Below are 18271 nucleotides of genomic sequence, written 5' to 3'. Positions count from 1 at the left end.
CACGGATCTACTTTCCCAGTCCCCAGCCAGCGCGTAAACGCGCGATATTATGATTTTCCCATTAACCCCCGCGTGAAGATGGGAGAAAATGAGGTAGCCATGTTGTAGCGGTGTGTTGTGTCGTGCGCTGTGTGTCTGTGTATAATGTAACCCGTCTCTACCCGAGTTGGAGAACAACAACAACAAGCAAGCTTGAAGCAGGCAGCACACGTTCGAGCAAGGTTGGGGTGGGGGGTGGATACTAGGCCTTTATTATATCAGATCTTCATCTGCGATTATAAGCACGCAGTTGGGGGGAAAAAGGCGGAGGTAAAAGGAGCATTGTGTGGACGGAGGAGCGGAGAGAAGGAGTCACAATGAGCGGAGGAGGGACGCCCTATCTGGGGAGCAAAATCAGCCTCATCTCCAAGGCCGAGATTCGCTACGAGGGAATCCTCTACACTATTGACACGGAGAACTCCACCGTCGCGCTCGCCAAAGGTATTTTTATTTTATTACGCCTGCGGCTGGCTGGCTGGCTGAGCAAATTAAGCAGCTCCTCGTTCGTTATTGTAGTTCGACGGCGTGTCCCTTCTTTGCAGAAAAAAGAGATACGGCCATGCACGCTTAATAACAACAACGCATCAAAATTTATTTTTGGGGGGCACAAAGCGACACTTTCGCTCTCTCGTCGCGACGGCTCACTGCGTTCGACGCGCGCGAGTTTTTCCGCGCCGCGCTACTAAAACAATGACGTGTTGTTTACAACTGAAATACATGTTAATTTATTTATTATTATTGTTTTATTTTAAATAAATTATTCGTTTATTTTTCATTACGCCATTTGTGTTGGAAATAAACGTCATCTTGGTACGATAATACGTCGTTTCGTCGAGCGAAAAAGGCTCGTGCGATGTTTATAAAAAATATAATGTAAGAGAACTTAATTGCGTTTGGTTGGCCAGCAGCAGGCGCTGACCAGTCCAGTCTGGTGTTTGGTATTTTATCATCATTTTCGGAGTCAGTGGCTGAATTTAGCATATATTGCTAGCTAAGCCTATAGTCAACATTACTAGTCAGATTGGCTGGGAACTCAAGAAGGATACCCTCGTCTGTTAATAAGTCAGCTGATGTCCCATGTCAGCTGATGAATTGACACACATATGGAAGAGAACATGATCTTCTAGTACACATGACACAGGTTATTGAGGTTAACACGGATGATGTTAACCTGTGTGTGTTTTTGTTTGTCACGCAACATGAGCCAGCTTGGCAACTTGCTAGGACAGTAACGAGGATGTGTGAAATGAATGCACCTAAAGAAGGGTCCATTGATTACACTGTAATACACTTATTATGTATGTTACTGTAGCGGCCCCAATTTCTGCAAAGTTTCAGGTTAGTTACATGATTTGTGATTTGCTAAACTAGTAAGTAAGCAGCTTTGAATGTTTTAGTCCTCAAAGTTGGCAGAGTGGTAATTAAATCATGGTGTCAATTACAGTACTACTGTACACGTTACACTTGGGCTGGCCTGCAAGAAACGGTTTAACCACTTGAACCCCGTCCCCAGCATCCATATTCTGGGAGGCTCATTAGTCAAGAACATCAGAAGCTCACTCACACGCTGTGAGCTTGTAGATTGTCCGAAGAGATTTGGTGTATGCAGAAATAGCAGTCCAAGTACAGTTGCAAGTCGTGTCTGTTTCAGTAAGAATGGAGGGTTTAAGTGGTTAGTTATTTGAATTGCCTTATATTAATAAGCAATTTCCAACATTGAAGTCCTCTATGTAAGCTCATCTTGAAAGAACATTGCTATTCAAGCACAACACAATCCTGATGATTCCTGGGTGTTGTGCATGCAGAAGGAGCAAAAGGCTTTACGTGGTTATTAACCCATTCTGAATGGGAACGGGGTTTTAACTAAGCATTATATTATACTTTAGCTATTGAAAACTAGCAGATCTACAAGCTATACGAGCTTGTAGGTCTGCTATTTTTGAAAAATCGTAAAAATGCGGCACAAATCTTTGAATATATATTATTTCAGAGCGAACGTTTTTTTTATTTCGACGTCGGGCCTAAATGGGTTAAATTGTAAAATATCTATGATATGTGTCTTCTTTTTAGTTCGTTCTTTCGGCACGGAGGATCGCCCCACTGATAGGCCCATCCCTCCCAGAGATGAGATCTTCGAGTACATAATCTTCAGAGGAAGCGACATCAAGGACCTGACTGTGTGTGAGCCACCTAAGCCAACATGCTCTCTGCCCCAGGACCCTGCCATTGTCCAGGTATGCAATCCAATGTGTGCTCCATATACTACTACATTGTTATTGTTTGCAAGTGACACTGTCACTCCCAAAACCGTGGAATGCACTTCCCGTTGCAGTCAGAACGGCAGCATCACTCCCAATCTTCCGCCGTAGTCTGAAAACCCACCTTTTCAGACTCCATCATGGCCCATAGCACTTACCCTACCCCCTTAGATAGCATTTCTGTAGACTTAGATATCATTTGATACAGACTTATAGCATGTTATGTAGACAGCACTATAATTGCATTGTATGTAGTCATAGCACATCATAGTACATATGTATAGCATAGTATAGTATATATGTATAGTTTATATTTATAGTTTCATTATATAGATATTCCGCTGTTACGTTCTTAGCTTACATGTTTCATGATAAATGCTTTTTTATGTGATGTATTCCCATGCTTTTTTGTTCTTGCTTAATGTAAGTCGCTCTGGATTAAGAGCGTCTGCTAAATGCCTAAATTGTAAATTGTAAATACTTATACCCTATAAATTAAGTTTCAAGCTAGAGTTTAATGTCTGTTACTCTCTTGCAGTCTTCCATGGGCTCGGCTCCATCATCCGGTGCTTCCACGGCCTCGACCCCATTCCAGTCTGCTGGTTCCTACGGCCTCTTCAACAGGGTCCCGGTTCCCCAGTACAGCCAATTCAGCAACAGCCCTCTGGTTTCCCCGCAGTTTGGAGCTGTCGGTGTCGGTAAGATCACCAATTCAGGTTCACACATACTGGGAAAAGGGAGTAAGCAAAGTAGAATTAAAGAGTGAATAGTCTGACACTTAAAGTCTGTAACTATTGCTCTTCCTCCTTTTGTGCCATGCTGAACTAGGAGCTTGCTGTGAAGGGGGCCCAGTCAAGCATGCTATCCAAAGGTTCAGGGTCACTGTATGGATCATGGACCACAAAATTAGTCAGGGCAACGAACGACTGTTCCCTACACTACTTCCCGTATCCCCGTTCCCCCGCCTCCCCCATTCCCCCCGCCTCCCCGCTCCTCTGTCGAGAAAGATCAACATTTCTACATGGAATTACGGAAGGATGTTGAACAAGCGTGCGTTGAGCATCATCTCCACATGGCAGTTGTGCTTCTGAAATGGTACTGTGAAGACGAGAAATATATTGTTTTGATGCTTAATTACATCGCTTTGGCTAAATCGCTGAATCATGGAATCGAGTCATCCGCTGGGCGAGTCCCGCTGATAAACTAGGCGGCAAGTAGTCTACATGTAACTACAGAAATTCATATACGGTAGACTACATGTGAAAGGACTGCAATGGAAACGCGCAGATGGGTTCAGAAACAAGCCGCCGATGGCTTTATTGCGTTGCATTGTACATTTATATAGCCTACATTTCCGACCTACATTTAACGAACGAGCTTCATAATCATACTTGAGTTGCTGAATTCAGCATCGTGTGGCATCTAGCCAATGAGACACGTTGGTGAGCGTGGTCTGGGACAGAGCTACGGGAAGTAGTGTAGGGAACAGTCGTGGCAGGGCATGCTACAAGAACTGAATCCTCATCTCAGTGCGCGCTCAGACCACTGAGGTGACTCTTTCCCCCTACACACACACACACACACACACACACAATATCTTTAAATTATTTTTAATCAGGACTCATGGTCCTAATTATTTGGCGTGCAAGATAGTAACATTGAACACTTTAAGCCTAAGGCAAGCATTACAGATATGACAACTTTGTGGAATAATTAAATATAGAAATTGAAATTAATTTGAGCACACACATTTTAATTGTGCAGCAAATGTGGAAAGTGACCAAACAAAGGAACCAAGAGTGTTGTTGCACTCAATGCTCCTGCCTGCTGTTCCTTCCTATGCAGGGCGATCAGTACCCTCATTTGGGAGTGCCACAAGCCAGTGTCAGGGCAGTGCAATTGGCTCTGCTGCTCTCCCCACTGACTCACGATATCTGGGTACCGAAGGTAAAAGACCCCCAAAAAGAGGGTTTGAAAAATAAATTCCACTGAATCCGTTTGACTAATTCTTACCACGCCGTATAGAGCGTCGCAGTCCCGCCCCCTTTCATGACGACGCCAGGCCCAGGAAATAATTCCGTGTGCATTTTTCCCATAGACATTTCAAAAAGTATTTATTTAAACTAAAGACCTTTTAAGCGTCGTACGAAGCCAACTCGAGTTGGCTCTTCTTTCTAATTATTTGTTCGGAACGAAAAATTGTGTTTGTTGTCATGATTTCTCACAACTCGAGTTGGCTTTGTACGACGCTTAAAAAGGTCTTTAAATAAATACTTTTTGAAATGTCTATGAGGAAAATGAACGGTGAATCATTTCCTGGGCCCTGGTAGGGGGCGGGACTGCGACGCTCTATTGTGCTGCGCCCCCGTGTGCCTCTACCGGTCCGTGACTGTTGTTTTGATGAGGATGACATGGAATGAGATTTCACTGTAGAAGATACACACTTTTTTTTCTAGCCAGATAGAGATCAAGTAGAAAACATGACATCTGTCTGAAATGAATCAGATTGCCTGAGTTATTGAATATTTGATGTTCAGTAATTAACTTCAACGTCATACATACAAGTTTGCTTTAAAAAAATAAATAAGCTAATGTAATAACTGCATCCATAACATATACTGTACATATTTGGTTAAATCTTGAAAAGTGGTGTATTTTTGTAACTTGGTTTAACTTTTATATAACTTTTATTCTATGTCCTGATGACAAGATTATAACTGCATGATTATGACTGTCTTGGTAATCTGCATTTTCTGTGTTTTTTTAATCATTTAGAGTCCATGGGCTTCCGGTCCATTTTAGGCTTTTGAAGCCTGTACAGACTACAGTGCTTTGTATTAATCTAAAGTTTGACTCCTAATTAGGTGATGTGCATTTTCTAACCTGACCTTGAGGAGGATTTTCCATCTCACCAAAAGGTCATTTAAATACATTGAAGTTAGTCTATACACCCCGACTTTGAAGCTCTGAACCATGCTGTGAGAACACAGTGTGTCTGACACTTTGGCTCTGGTGACCTGGAACCCCCTTCTCACCTGTTCCCCCCCACCCCCCTCTCTTCCTTTTGTCTATAAGCAAATGGTTCTTTCATCTTTGTGAGCTTGTATTCCTGTCTGCATCCTGTCTCTGAAACCCTTCTCTCAGGGGTCCACCTTGTGGGTGGGACTAACCCTATATAAACTGCACCTCTGTATTCTGACATGAAGCTGTTTGGACATACGTGCCTGTGTTGTTGGGAAACCAACATCCGTGATCACGTTAATAAACATCATCTATTAAGACGCGTTAGTTCAGTGCAAAACTGCCACATCAACCTCAATTTGGGTTTTAAAGGTGGTCAAATAAATACGGCCATTTGGTGTATCAGTAGTAGTCAAGACCAGTCATCTTTAACTGTTGTATTTTGCTCTAGGTCGCAGTAGCCCCAGCCTGGATGCTCTGAGGAAGAGCCCCACCCTCCTGGAGCAGGCGGTACAAGCCACCCCGTTGGCTCCGTCTTCCGCCCCCACCGGCGCTCCCGCACCCGGCCTGGGACGCAGGAGCCCGGCCCATGGCCGCACGGCCCCCGCCCCCTCCGGCCATGGAATCCAGAAGTCCCAGCATCAGCATCATCACGATGGCCTGTTGGAGCCCAGGCGGGGCGAGACCGTGAGGGGTGTCGGCGGCAGCAGCAGCAACCAGGGCTGGCCTGCGCTCCGTCCAGCCACCAACGTCTACCACACCACGGCTGTAGATAGGGCTCACGCTCACCCACCGGCAGGGTTTACCCACTCTATCTTTAGGCCCTCAGGTGAGAGCCCAGCCCAGTGTATTATACACTAATGTGTGGTTTTGTTCTTTGTGCAACTAAAACAGCAATCGTTGGAAAAGAAAGTTTGTGTAATTGCTTAACATTTTGTTCCAGAGGTTCCATATTTGAAACAATTGTGCCTTTTCTCTGCAGAAGGTAGGAGACTAGTGGCACATCTCGATACAGCGCAGGGCTGTTATCACTCTTGATTGTTCAAGGTGTTTTATTTTTTATTTTTTGGAAGACTAAAGGACTCTACTATTACAGGCACAGATGCCCAGAAAGTCCACAAGTCCGAGTCTGAGCAGGCACGAGGTGAAAGCAGGGATACCTCTAAACGTTCCACAGGTTATAAACCCCCTCCGTCCACCAACCCTCTCCAACCCATGTTTTTCTTTTTTTTTAAAAAGCCATTCAGCCTCACCGCCCCCCTTTTTGTTTAAGGGGCGACTCACACCTTCGCATCTAGCATACAACATTGATGCATGCTAGATGTATGAAAGGGTTTGTTTACATCTTGCCCCAATGCATTTCCAATGGACGTCACATGGTTTGACACAACATTTGTGTTGTGTCAAACCGGCTGTGTTTCGACTGCCCCCCACCCCCTCATACAACACAAATGTTGTGTCAAACCATGTGACTCCCATTGGAAATGCATTGTGAGCTTGCATCAGTCAATAAGTCTCATGCATCAGCTATACATCAGTCTGTTGTAAAGGTGTGCGTCAGGCCTTAGTGTGTTTGTTTGTTTGCATACGTGTGCAGATTGACATGCTGTTCATGTCAATGACTACATGCAGGTGAATGATGAGCCATTTCTTTGTTTTGGAGGTTATGCTTGTCATTGCTAATCACTGTTGGTGATTAGTAACTGTGATTTGTGACCTTACACAGCATCATTCCATGGTTGTTTTTTTTTGCATCTGACTTCAATGGGAGTGTTTGGTTATTTGTTTTATATAACCAACACTTCGTGCCATGAACATGAATGTATTATGTTGGTTGGCAATTGAAAAAGAAAAAGGATGCTCTTGTGTTTTAACAGACATTGTGACTTGGTTGACTATTTCCAGTGGTGAAAAAAGTACTCAAATGTTTTAAGTATCAATACTGAAATATAGAGATGGTAAAAGTAAAAGTCCATAATTCAAAGTGTACATGAGTAAAAGTATAAAAGTACTGGCATTGAAATGTAGCAGAATAGAAAATAGCAAATCTACAAGCTCACAATGTGTCACATCGCTTTTTTCAAATGGCCAAAATGTATATAGGGCTGATGTGGTTAGTCTATGTTTAGTAATAATAATCTAAATCTAGAAAGTAACTAGTAACTAAAGTTTTCAAATACATGTATTGGAGTAAAAGTACAATATTTGCCTCTGAGATGTAGTGGAGTAGAAAAGTATTTGAAATTGGTACAAATAATAACAACTCAAAATTGTACTTAAGTACAGTACTTAAGTACATATACTTGGTTACTTTACACCACTGACTATTTCCTATGCGCATATGAAACATTCTTGTCAGTCATTTGGTGTACCTTAAATATATCTTAATTAAATTAATGCAATTCGCTCAACCATAGTAATTTACCCTTTTTTCCCCCGTTGGTGTGCCTGTTTGGCAACTGCAGGTCCCCCACCAAACCGGCGCAGTCGAGGAGGCGGTCACCGCGGCCGGGGGCGCTTCAATGTGCGCCACGACGGACCCATGAAGTTTGAGAAAGACTTCGACTTTGAGACCGCAAACGCCCAGTTCAACAAAGAGGACATCGACCGGGAGTTTCAGAGCAAGCTGAAGCTGAAAGGTAGCATGCGGTATATGTTCATTTCAACACTGAAAAACAGGATATTCTCATTCTCAATACTTTTTCCTCACAAATGGTTCTTGGAAAAACGGGTTTTTTTTTTGATGATGGCAGTATTTCATTACATTTTCTCACTGGAAATTGTTTGTACTTTGACTGTATTTATTTAATCAAACTGATTTCCAGGCCATCCTGCACAATCACCGTGGTCCCCTAATATGCCTTGTAGCTACAAATATTATGGCAGTAACTCGAACAGACCATACAAAATATATTATTAACTCTTTGAGAGTTTCATGGATTTCTATATAGTTTTTAGACTTCTCTATGGCAGAATGGCGTTTTTGAATGATTTATTGAAAATTCTCTGTTGTGAATGTGTGACAACGAAAGACCTTCAGAGAAAGCTTGGCTTGTCTGCTTCCAGGAAAAAAATGAACTGAGTTGATAAAATGTTTAGTTGTGGTGTTGGAAGCCATTTAAAAGAGCCTGCATTTACACTGGGTAGTGTTTCTAGGACAACAAAAAAAGTTATGACCGGTTGAAGTTTTATTTTCTAAATAACTTTTTTTCTGCTGGGCGTACATAGCCATGCAATATCTCATTTTAAAGGGTGAGTTGTCTAGTTCAATTAAAATAAAATAAAAAGTTTCTCACATGTACCACTGTAGATATTTTGCCATCTATAAATAGCATGGTCAGTCATGATCAATCTGACCTATCCAGCTAAAAGTCCCCCTAGCTCTGAAATGGAACATCATATAAACTCAATTCTTTTTTGGGGTAAAATTAGACATTCTAACGCACATTTTGATATATACCATGTTTACATAGTCTTACCAGTACCGTGTCTATTCATGCATGTATCTCAAAAACCTGTTGTGAAGAAACAGTTTTGATAAAAAACTCATCCAAGGACATTGTTTTGATATGACTTTGTGCCCATGATATGTATCAAAATATAGACTTGAATGTATACTGTATTATAACAAAAAAATTGGGTTCTTACCATCTACCGTTACAGAGTAAATCACAGTTGAAACTCGCTTAGTCAAACCATAAACCTCAGACTAGTGAACAAAATAGCCATGACAGGTCTAACTCATTGTAAAAGCTTGTCTTTTATTTTTTATGACTACTAACATAATACAATTATAATAAATATTACAGAAAATAAATAGGCCTACATACAAAACAGTTGTCCCCAAACTCCCCAGTGTCCCCAAACCACTGCATTCCAGTTGTTCTTGACGGTGTGTGTGTGTGTAGGCTAAATTTAAAAAAAAAACAACTGAAATGAATGAATGCATCCGGTTCAGTGTCGGAGAACTCCATCGCAGTCTTGACTCTTCGTCTTCATCATCATCATCATCATCATCATCCTCCTCCTCCGATGCCAGTTCTAAATATATAAAAATAAACATTTAGCTGTAGTCAGCCCGGCCAATAGCCAGTTGGGGGGGGGGGGGGGGACGTAGGCTATCTGACATCATCGTCATCATCATCATCACACGGAGACACACTAAACAATGTACAATCATGATTGTATACAATATACAATGAATGCAATTATCATGCAAGCTCAGACGTCAATGAAACGTCATACAGATCTTATATAATACGCTACTGTTAGCTTCACTCCCCGTCCCCCCTCCGATCCTTGTAGCAACGTCATCATAACCACGCGTTGCTTCAGTAAACGATCAGTTCAGTTCAGTTTATTTTATTTATAGTACAAAATCACCCCAGGGGGTCTCTGTGCACTTTACAGCATTTATACAAAACAAATCAAACACAAATAGCAATAAAAACATAGTAAAACATGGTAAAATGTGCATAAAAACTAAGCGGAACTGTAATGTATAGAAAAAAGGTGTGTTTTTAGCCTTGACTTAAAAATTTCCAGGGAGTGTGAATTTCTGACATCCTGAGGGAGAGCGTTCCAGAGACAGGGGGCACGGTGTGTGAAAGCTCTGCCCCCAACCGTTATTTTATTATGTGTTGTGACTGTGAGTTTTCCAGCATCCTGAGAGCGTAGTGGTCTTGGGGGGATGTATATATTTATTAAACTGGACATGTAAGGTGGTGCGAGTCCATTTAAGGTTTTATAGGTCAGGAGGAGTATCTTGAAGTCGGCTCTGGCCTGTATGGGTAGCCAGTGAAGTTCTATTAGTGTTGGTGTGATGTGGTCAAATTTCTTTTTTCTGGTGAGTACTCTAGCTGCTGCGTTTTGTACTAATCTGAGGCCATTTGTTGCTGTTGATGGTAAACCGGAGAAGAGGGCATTGCAGTAGTCTATTCTTGAGGTGATGAAGGCGTGGACCAGGGTTTCGGCGTCGGGAAGTGAGAGTATTGGACGGATTCTAGCAACGTTGCGCAGATGGAAGAAGGCAGATTTTGTAATGCTTTTTATGTGGTGTGTGAAAGATAAAGATGTGTCAAAAATGACTCCTAGATTTCGGACTGTTGGTTTGTGGGTTATTGGGCAGCCATCGAGGTTAAGGGTTATGTTATTGAACAGATGAGTATGCTTGACTGGACCGACTAGTAGCATCTCTGATTTGGCAGAGTTCAGGAGTAGGAAGGAGCTGTTCATCCATTTCTTTACCTCGGCTAGACATATTTCAAGTTTGTGAATGTTGGATGGGTCAGTTGCTGTGATGGGGATGTAAATTTGGGTGTCGTCTGCATAGCAGTGGTATTCTATGCCAGACTTTCTAAAAATGTCGCCTAATGGTGTCATGTATAAACAGAAGAGGATTGGACCAAGAACTGAGCCTTGTGGGACACCGTAGTTAACACTGGAAAAATCGGACATTGAGTTATTGAAGAGCACACGCTGAGATCTATGTGAGAGGTAGGAGCGGAACCAATCGAGTGCAGGACCTTTGATACCAATTAGATGTTCTAAACGATCGAGGAGAATTGAGTGATCGACCGTATCAAATGCGGCACTAAGGTCGAGGAGCAGCAGGAGAGAGGTCCTGTCCGCATCCATTGCCATTAGCAGATCATTTGACACTTTAACCAGAGCGGTTTCTGTGGAGTGGTGGGATCTGAAACCGGACTGAAAATTGTCAAAGAGATTGTTATTGCTGAGATAGGCTGTAAGCTGACTGGCAACAACTTTTTCTAGCAGTTTTGACATAAATGGGAGATTGGATATTGGTCTATAGTTCGCTAATGTGTGTGGATCTAGACTAGGTTTTTTTAGTAGGGGTTTGATTATTGCGGTTTTGAAAACTGTTGGAACGGTGCCACTGATTAGGGACTCATTTATGATATGAAGAAGCGGGGGGCCCAGTGTAGAAAGCAGCTCTTTAAATAATTTGGTGGGGATTGGATCCAGTAGGCAGGTGGTGGATTTTGATGTGGAGACCAGTTTAGTGAGATTATCATAGGAGATTATATCAAAATGTGATAGGGTGATGCTGGAATGAGTGGCTGTGGAAGATGGAGGTTGGGAGGCGGTTGTGGGTGAAGCGGTAGCAGTGCTCTTAGTCTGCTCTCTAATTGACTCCACTTTGTTGTTGAAAAATGTAAGGAAATCTAGTGGATTGATGGAAGGGGGGGGAGCTGGGGGAGTGGTTTTGGTGAGGTTGGCGATTGTGTCAAAAAGGAATCTGGGGTTGTTTTTGTTGTTGGCTATTAATGTGGAGTAGTATGTGTTTTTAGCTTCTTGTAGAGCACGTTTATATGTGTGTACTGACTCATCCCATGCCAAATGAAATACCTCAAGCTTAGTTTTACGCCACTTTTGTTCAAGGTTTCGACATGTTCGTTTGAGTGATCTTGTATTATTGTTGAACCATGGTGAAATATTTTGTGATGTGCGTTTTATAGTTTTGAAGGGGGCGATGGAATCTATAGTATTGAGGAGGACATTATTGAACCCATTTGTGAAATTGTCGAGAGATCCAGAATATCCAGAATATCGATGCATGTTTGTTCTCCGTCTTTGTAGACAGTAAATAAAAGGAGCGAACATTACTCTAAAGATCAGATCGCCTATAAGGCACGCTACAATATAAAATACTTGTACTGCCATGCGTGCATGCCTGCTACGATACATTTGTACTGCAACAACCAACCGATCGACACCAACCCCCCCCTCCAGCCCTTAGCCAGCACCAATGCACCGACCAACACCATTAGCCAGCACCTTCGGTGCTGGCTAATGGCTGGGGGCCATCGTGGTGAGTCATTCTGGCGTCATGATCTGACTAGTAGTAGTAATTATCCAAGCATCTATTTGTAGCGATCATCTTATGATTTCTGATCACTATAGAAGGGCATTTTCTACAATAAGATTACCTCAAAACATTCCGGGTTGATCGTCTTCTTCAATGGTTTCCCGGTATAGCTCATCGGACGACGATGGGGAGACAATGAAAAAAGGAGGGAGGGAGCAGCGAGTCTCGCTGTAAGCACTGGACCAGGGCTACTCCGCCTGGAGAAGGCGACTGGGACGCGTATGGATCAATACTACTACCACAAAACTCGCTCAAATAAATAGTACTGCTTTCAACTTTTTCTGCTAGAAAATCGCTCGGGCGAGACGGCAAACAGGCAAAACAATGAAAACTATGAAGACTCCCTCTGCCCCCACTGTTTACAGGGGGTGGGACCAGCTTCCAATGGCAACACGTACACGTGTGTCACGTGACACGGGTTTTCTGGGTAATGTAGTTGGAATATAAGCTCAGGAATTTAAACAGCGCTTCGGAGCATATTAATATGTTTAGATTAATCAAAAAAGAGAAAGACGCCAATTGGCGTCATTGCTCATTTACGGAATTCTGATGAAGACGCCAATTGGCGTCTTTGCTCTTCTAAGGGTTAAGGCAGTTTTTACATTTTGCATTATGGTACGAGCACGTTGCGGACGCACAGATCCCGTCCTCTTAACCTTTTGTGTATTTTGCTATACCTGACAAGGAGAAGCTCCCAAAAACGGATACTCAAGTCCACATCAAACCCTTCCTCCTCCAGATGAGAAGAGTGACAAGCCAGAGAAGTCGGTGAATGGAGAGGACAAGGGAGACTCGGGCGTGGAGACCCAGAACAGTGAAGGGAACGTTGATGAAGAAGGAGACCCATTGGGCCCCAACTGTTACTACGACAAGACGAAGTCATTCTTTGACAACATCTCTTGTGATGACACCAGGTAATAGGCCCAGAGCAGTGGTGGGCAACTGGCAGCCCGGGGGCCACATGTGGCCCCCACCTTCACTTAATGCGGCCCTCAGGTTAATGTCAGAAAAATGATAAAATATTGGTTTCAGCTGTTACAATTCTACGACATGCAAACATGACCCGCTTTAATTACTTCAGTCTAAATTAGTAGCTCATTGCTCAACACAAGTATAATTAAAGGCATTTGAAATGACATAAAAATGTAAATTTTCAGGATTCCAATTCAAAAATAGCAAACATTCAAGATTTCAATTCGAACATAGCAAAAATAGCCGATCTACAAGCTCAAAACGTGTCGCAGCGCGACGCGTTTTGAGCTTGTAGATCGGCTATTTTTGCTACGACAGCAATATATGGCCCTATAGGGAGTGAGTGGAAATATAGTGGCCCTCTGCATCGTCAAAGTTGCCCACCCCTGGCCTAGAGATACCGGTAATAAAGTTTGAATTGCAGCAGCATCCACAATGTACCACAATCAGAAACACTTGAATGCCAAGTCAATAAGTCATGTAATGTAATGGCATACTAGCTAGCAAACAAAGGTACAGTGCACCAACATTACTAATGAATGACACAGTGGCGGGGGTCAGATAAGTGTGCTTAACTGCTAGTGCTACTCTACAGTAGGCTGCTACAGTGGTGGTTTTATGTACAAGGACAAGTACAGCCACAAGTACTGCTGCAGGGGGTGCTGTGACCGTGTTTTTCCATTGGAGCATGCTGGTTGCAATATGCATGCAGTGTTATGTCCTTGCATGATGTATTTTCATTTATTCCCGAACATATTAAAATATAAATGAAAAAGATAAAGGAAAAATTACATTTAAAATAAAAGATAAAAACAAAGATCTATTATTCTTAAATTATGTTTGAAAAAGGAGTAGGGAGAAGTTTAATTCAAAACGTATCAGGTCATGTGATTGAACCAGCCACCATTTGAATCCTGATGTCCATGAAATGACTATTGTTATATATTTTTTTCATTAGGAAAGCGAATGAAAAAGCTGGGCTGGGCTTCGGGTTTCCAAGGTAATTGTGATAAATTACCGTACACACATTATTGTATTTGCCATTGTTGCCATATTTATTTTACTTCTAGTGATACTCTGCTTTCGTGCTTATTTTCTTAAATCACCTGATATATATACAGTATTATATTATAGTTCATGGTATGAACGCCATGTGGTGAAAATGATGTTATGTCATGAACTTTGATGTTGAAGTTTTCTACTCCACCCCCTTCCCCGCAATGTATATCCCCACTTCTTTTGAGAAGTTTTCACCTATGATGACGCGCCCAAAATAGGTTGAAAGCTGACGCCCCGCTCTGTTAACCCATTCTGGGCGGGAACCCCTTTTTGGTGTTTTAAGCATTATGTTATACTTTAGCTATTGAAAAATAGCAGATCTACAAGCTCGTAGCGCGGCACCGAGTGCCACGCTACGAGCTTGTAGATCTGCTATTTTAGAAAAATCGTGAAAATGTGGCGCACATCTGTGAATTCATATTCTGTAATTCATAATTCTGGGGTTCTTTGACATGAAAATGAAAACGTTGAGCACCACTGACAAAGAAACAGATTTTTTTTAGGTAACTTTTAGGATTTAGAAGACTTCTTTTTTTAGAATCGTCCTCAGGTCTAAATGCAATGGGTTAACTGTTTCGATGCAGGCAACGGAGACAGACGTGGGCCGAGGAGAGGCAGATGAACGCAGAGACATTTGGCATCCCCTTACGCCAGAACCGAGGCCGCGGCGGTTACCGCGGGCGCGGTGGCGGCATGGGCTTCCGCGGGGGCCGAGGTCGCTCCAACAGCCGAGGGTCCTTTGGACCCCCCCACGGAGGCGGCGGTTACAGGGGAGCGTACAGAAACAGCCAGGGAGGCCGGGAGTTTGCCGACTTACCAGAGTACAGGGTAAAATATGATCTGATTTTAGTTATTTTTGAAAGATGATGATGATGGCCTTGCGAGTTCTGATCTACAGATCTTTGTATTGGGAATAATGCTGAATTTCCGCCTTGAAGAAAGTTTAACCGCTGTTGAAATAGCAGAGTGTTTGCAATTACTATACAGTATACAGTTTATCATAGCTAGAAATGAGAGGCTTTCAACTTTTGCAACCTCTAAAGCCCTAACCACACCAAAGGGTCAAGACGGTTTTAGCGTTGTCCCTGCGGTGTGATATGTCTTGTTGCATGTTGACCCACGTTGACCCTAGTGATTCAACGCATGGAATTCAATGGCCCCAAACCACACCAAAGGGTCAAGACAGTTTTAGCGTTAACTCCTTACAACCGTTTGGGCCCCAAGGAGTTGCATGGTGACCCTTTGGTGTGGTTAGGGCTTTAGTCTAGGTGGGAGTGACACAAAGTACCGGTCTTGACTTGTTCAATTAGTTGGAAGAAACTCCAGGTCGTGAAATTGAAATTGCAGAGTTGTGACCAGTGGAGGGTTTAGGCTCTTGGCACACTGAGTCCATAGAGTGCAGCCACCCCAACGCCCAGCTATGTCTGACCCCATCTATCTATATAGATAGATAGAAAATTTCACAACTAAATTATAGATAGAATAGTGCATTAGACTCTGTGTGCAAGGTGTCTGCGCATAACTATTTTTTTATCGAATGATCTTTTATAAATTCTGTTTGGGGATTGTTTACCCAAAATAAAAAAGCTGGGGCAAAAATACAAGCTTGACAAACTCAAAATAATTGGCCAATATGTTTATTGAAAACTTGGCAGATTTTGTACTAATAGATGACATTTACTGCTAAGGTTTTGAAGATTCTGTTTCTTTTGTCTTTTATTTTCTTCCCCAGAAGGACAACAAAGTGTCTGCATAGTACACCTGGAGGAAGAGTCCATGGAAAGGTGCAATTCCTTGTGCTAAAAAAGTTATTAAATTAGTTTTGGTTGCTACTTTTTGACTAAAAGAATGAAGATTGTGTACTAGCTGTATATTCGTCACCAGCACTGGGTAGACTGCTTGAATGCAACTTCCTTTCCATATCTTTTCAACAATGGAAACAACAGCGCAGTCCTTCAGAAAATTTCAAGATCTCTACAAGAAACATTTCCAGGTGGCTGAAAAAAAAAAGAAGTATAAATGTCATATTTCAGAGGGATGTCATTACGGTATTTTTATTTTACAATTTTTAGCAGTAATGTTTGGTTTTTTTTCTCCTCCCTTTCCCTATAAACTTGTAGTTGATAATATTTTGTTTGGTGTTGAGGGTCATAAACCTCAGTCCTTGATCGCTGGTATAGCTTTATATTTGGGAGGGGATATTAGCCTTTAATGTAACTTAAGCACCAAATCAATCCACAGGGTCTCCGTCACAGCTTTTTACCATGTATTTTTCTATCACCACTCACCCTCCCACTTATATATTAACTCAGTCCATTCACTTTGGTATCTATCCCAATAGGCCTATCTCACAGCCCGCTTTCCACGCCCACTTCCGGTAAATAGTGGTGTCATTTAACATTAGCATTTACACGTTTTTTTCTCTGGAGAATCTAAGTACATTTTCTAATGTAAAAATGTGACAGACCAATATTATTATGAAGCAAACAAGATGGTAAATCAGCTCGAACAAACCTTACCTTGAGAAAACAAAAGTTGTAGACTTAAATTACCTCTGTTAACATGTAGCGTCTATGGAGTGACGTCACGCTATCACCACTAACCCCGAAAGGGGGCGTATTAAGGGGGGCGGGGAAATTCTGTGAGATAGGCTTATTCTGAAGTGGCAGTGCTTGTTTTTTCCCCCCCACTAGATCACCATAAAACTCATAATCAAGGCAACATTCTGTTTTGACTGACTACATCTCCTGTGTTTTTAGTTATGTCTTGACTCTTCTGACTTTTCTTTTAAATTGCTAGGTTTGAAATCAAAGGAAGAAAATCTGTCGAGTCTAACTTAGTTTAGATGTCAACTTGTACTTCAACCTCTGTTTTGTTCTTGTGGTAGTGTTACCAATGCACAACTCAACTTGGTGTTAACGCAACGTAGTATAAGGCAGGAGCATTGCAGATAATAGGACAAAGCTGACTTGCTTTTATTTTCTTGAATTGTTTCACAGGCTGCTGGTACAAATTAGAGATTTGAGATGCTGCTCTTTGCTACAATCATGTCAGTTTCATCTATATAGGCAAGATGGCTGTTGGCTGAAGCAGGCCGTCATATGAGTTGCTTCCCAGAAAATGGGCCAGTTAAGGTTGATTGCACTTTGTGTCTTGGCTAAAAAAAAACCTTTGAGGTGATATTATTCATAATTATGTGTATGTTCATTTTTATGTCGGCTGCTGTTTCATGACAGACACTCATTTCCTTTGGACTGTTTCTGGTATCTTTTGTAACGTCATACTGATATCCATAATGTCAAGCACAGGTACAGACAGACAAAGGTCTGTCTTTAGTTCATCTGCTTATTTAACTTCTCTCCATATCTAACTTGGATAATATTTTGATTCAATGCCACTAATTTTGTCCCATGGCACTGCATGGAGGTTGATGGCCTACTAAAGCTATTATATGAGATCAGTCAGTCAATGCAGTTACTCTGAGAAAAAAAAGAAAGTAAATACTAATTATTTATAGCTATAAGGGTGTAGCAACTAGTCTCCTAGCAATATTGATGCATATTTCTGAGGATATGAATGATGTTGTGGCCCAGTTGAGAAAAGGTACACAGGAACTAATGAAGTTTGGCTGAATAAAGTTTTGAATGGGAATGGAATTTTGTTCAGGCAAGAAATGTATACAGTTGCACTTTTACAATTTCAAAATTGTATTATAAAGTGGTGTCTTCTGCTCATCTGTCCTGATATTTTATTCTGCTGATCATAGAATCACATTGATACTTTTATATTACCCAACATGTCTCATGGTTCCCAGCTAGGGAAGCTAGATTTCAGAGTGGAGTTTAATTTATGGAACATTTGTCAATAATTGTTAGCTTTTTACCCCCTATGTGTTGCAGCAGATTGAATGGCATTACACCAGAGGCCAAAACACCAGAAAGCAACAATTTTAATACTTGGCATCTGTCATTAGAGTCTCCAGACGTAGAACATGGGCCAGAGAGTTGAAGTGTTTTACGGTATGCCTAGAGTTTAAAAGCCACGTGTGCATCAAGATGTTTTGGTGCACAAGGCTGTTACACTAATGCAA

The 18271-nt window shown here is 41.9% G+C and overlaps 1 protein-coding gene across 6 annotated transcripts; it reads left to right on the top strand.

Moving 5' to 3' along the window:
• The first annotated feature begins 99 nt into the window (after positions 1–99).
• Positions 100–17911, top strand: lsm14aa (LSM14A mRNA processing body assembly factor a). 6 transcript variants are annotated; one of them, XM_079501057.1, is made up of 11 exons: positions 100–480; positions 2110–2273; positions 2836–2995; positions 4143–4244; positions 5710–6087; positions 6355–6435; positions 7724–7897; positions 12890–13064; positions 14081–14122; positions 14766–15009; positions 15914–17911. In XM_079501057.1, the coding sequence occupies exons 1-11, from the start codon at positions 357–359 to the stop codon at positions 15935–15937; spliced, it is 1668 nt and encodes a 555-aa protein (XP_079357183.1). In that variant the 5' UTR covers positions 100–356; the 3' UTR covers positions 15938–17911. The 6 variants fall into 6 exon arrangements, with proteins under 6 accessions (XP_079357183.1, XP_079357182.1, XP_079357181.1 ...); XM_079501056.1 differs by having other exon boundaries at positions 12836–13064; positions 15917–17911; XM_079501055.1 differs by having other exon boundaries at positions 12836–13064.
• The last annotated feature ends 360 nt before the right edge of the window (positions 17912–18271 follow it).

The sequence above is a fragment of the Electrona antarctica genome, assembly GCF_951216825.1.
Source record: "Electrona antarctica genome assembly, chromosome: 5".
Classification (NCBI taxonomy): Eukaryota; Metazoa; Chordata; class Actinopteri; order Myctophiformes; family Myctophidae; genus Electrona; species Electrona antarctica.
This window is presented reverse-complemented; position numbering and strand designations above follow the sequence as displayed.

Bases quoted from the DNA above. Each gene is read 5' to 3' on its own strand.
- lsm14aa (XM_079501055.1), top strand. From the start codon at position 357: ATGAGCGGAGGAGGGACGCCCTATCTGGGGAGCAAAATCAGCCTCATC. The intron at 6,436-7,723 runs GTTATAAACCCC...TGGCAACTGCAG, and splicing joins TACCTCTAAACGTTCCACAG to GTCCCCCACCAAACCGGCGC. The intron at 13,065-14,080 runs GTAATAGGCCCA...TTTTTTCATTAG, and splicing joins ATCTCTTGTGATGACACCAG to GAAAGCGAATGAAAAAGCTG.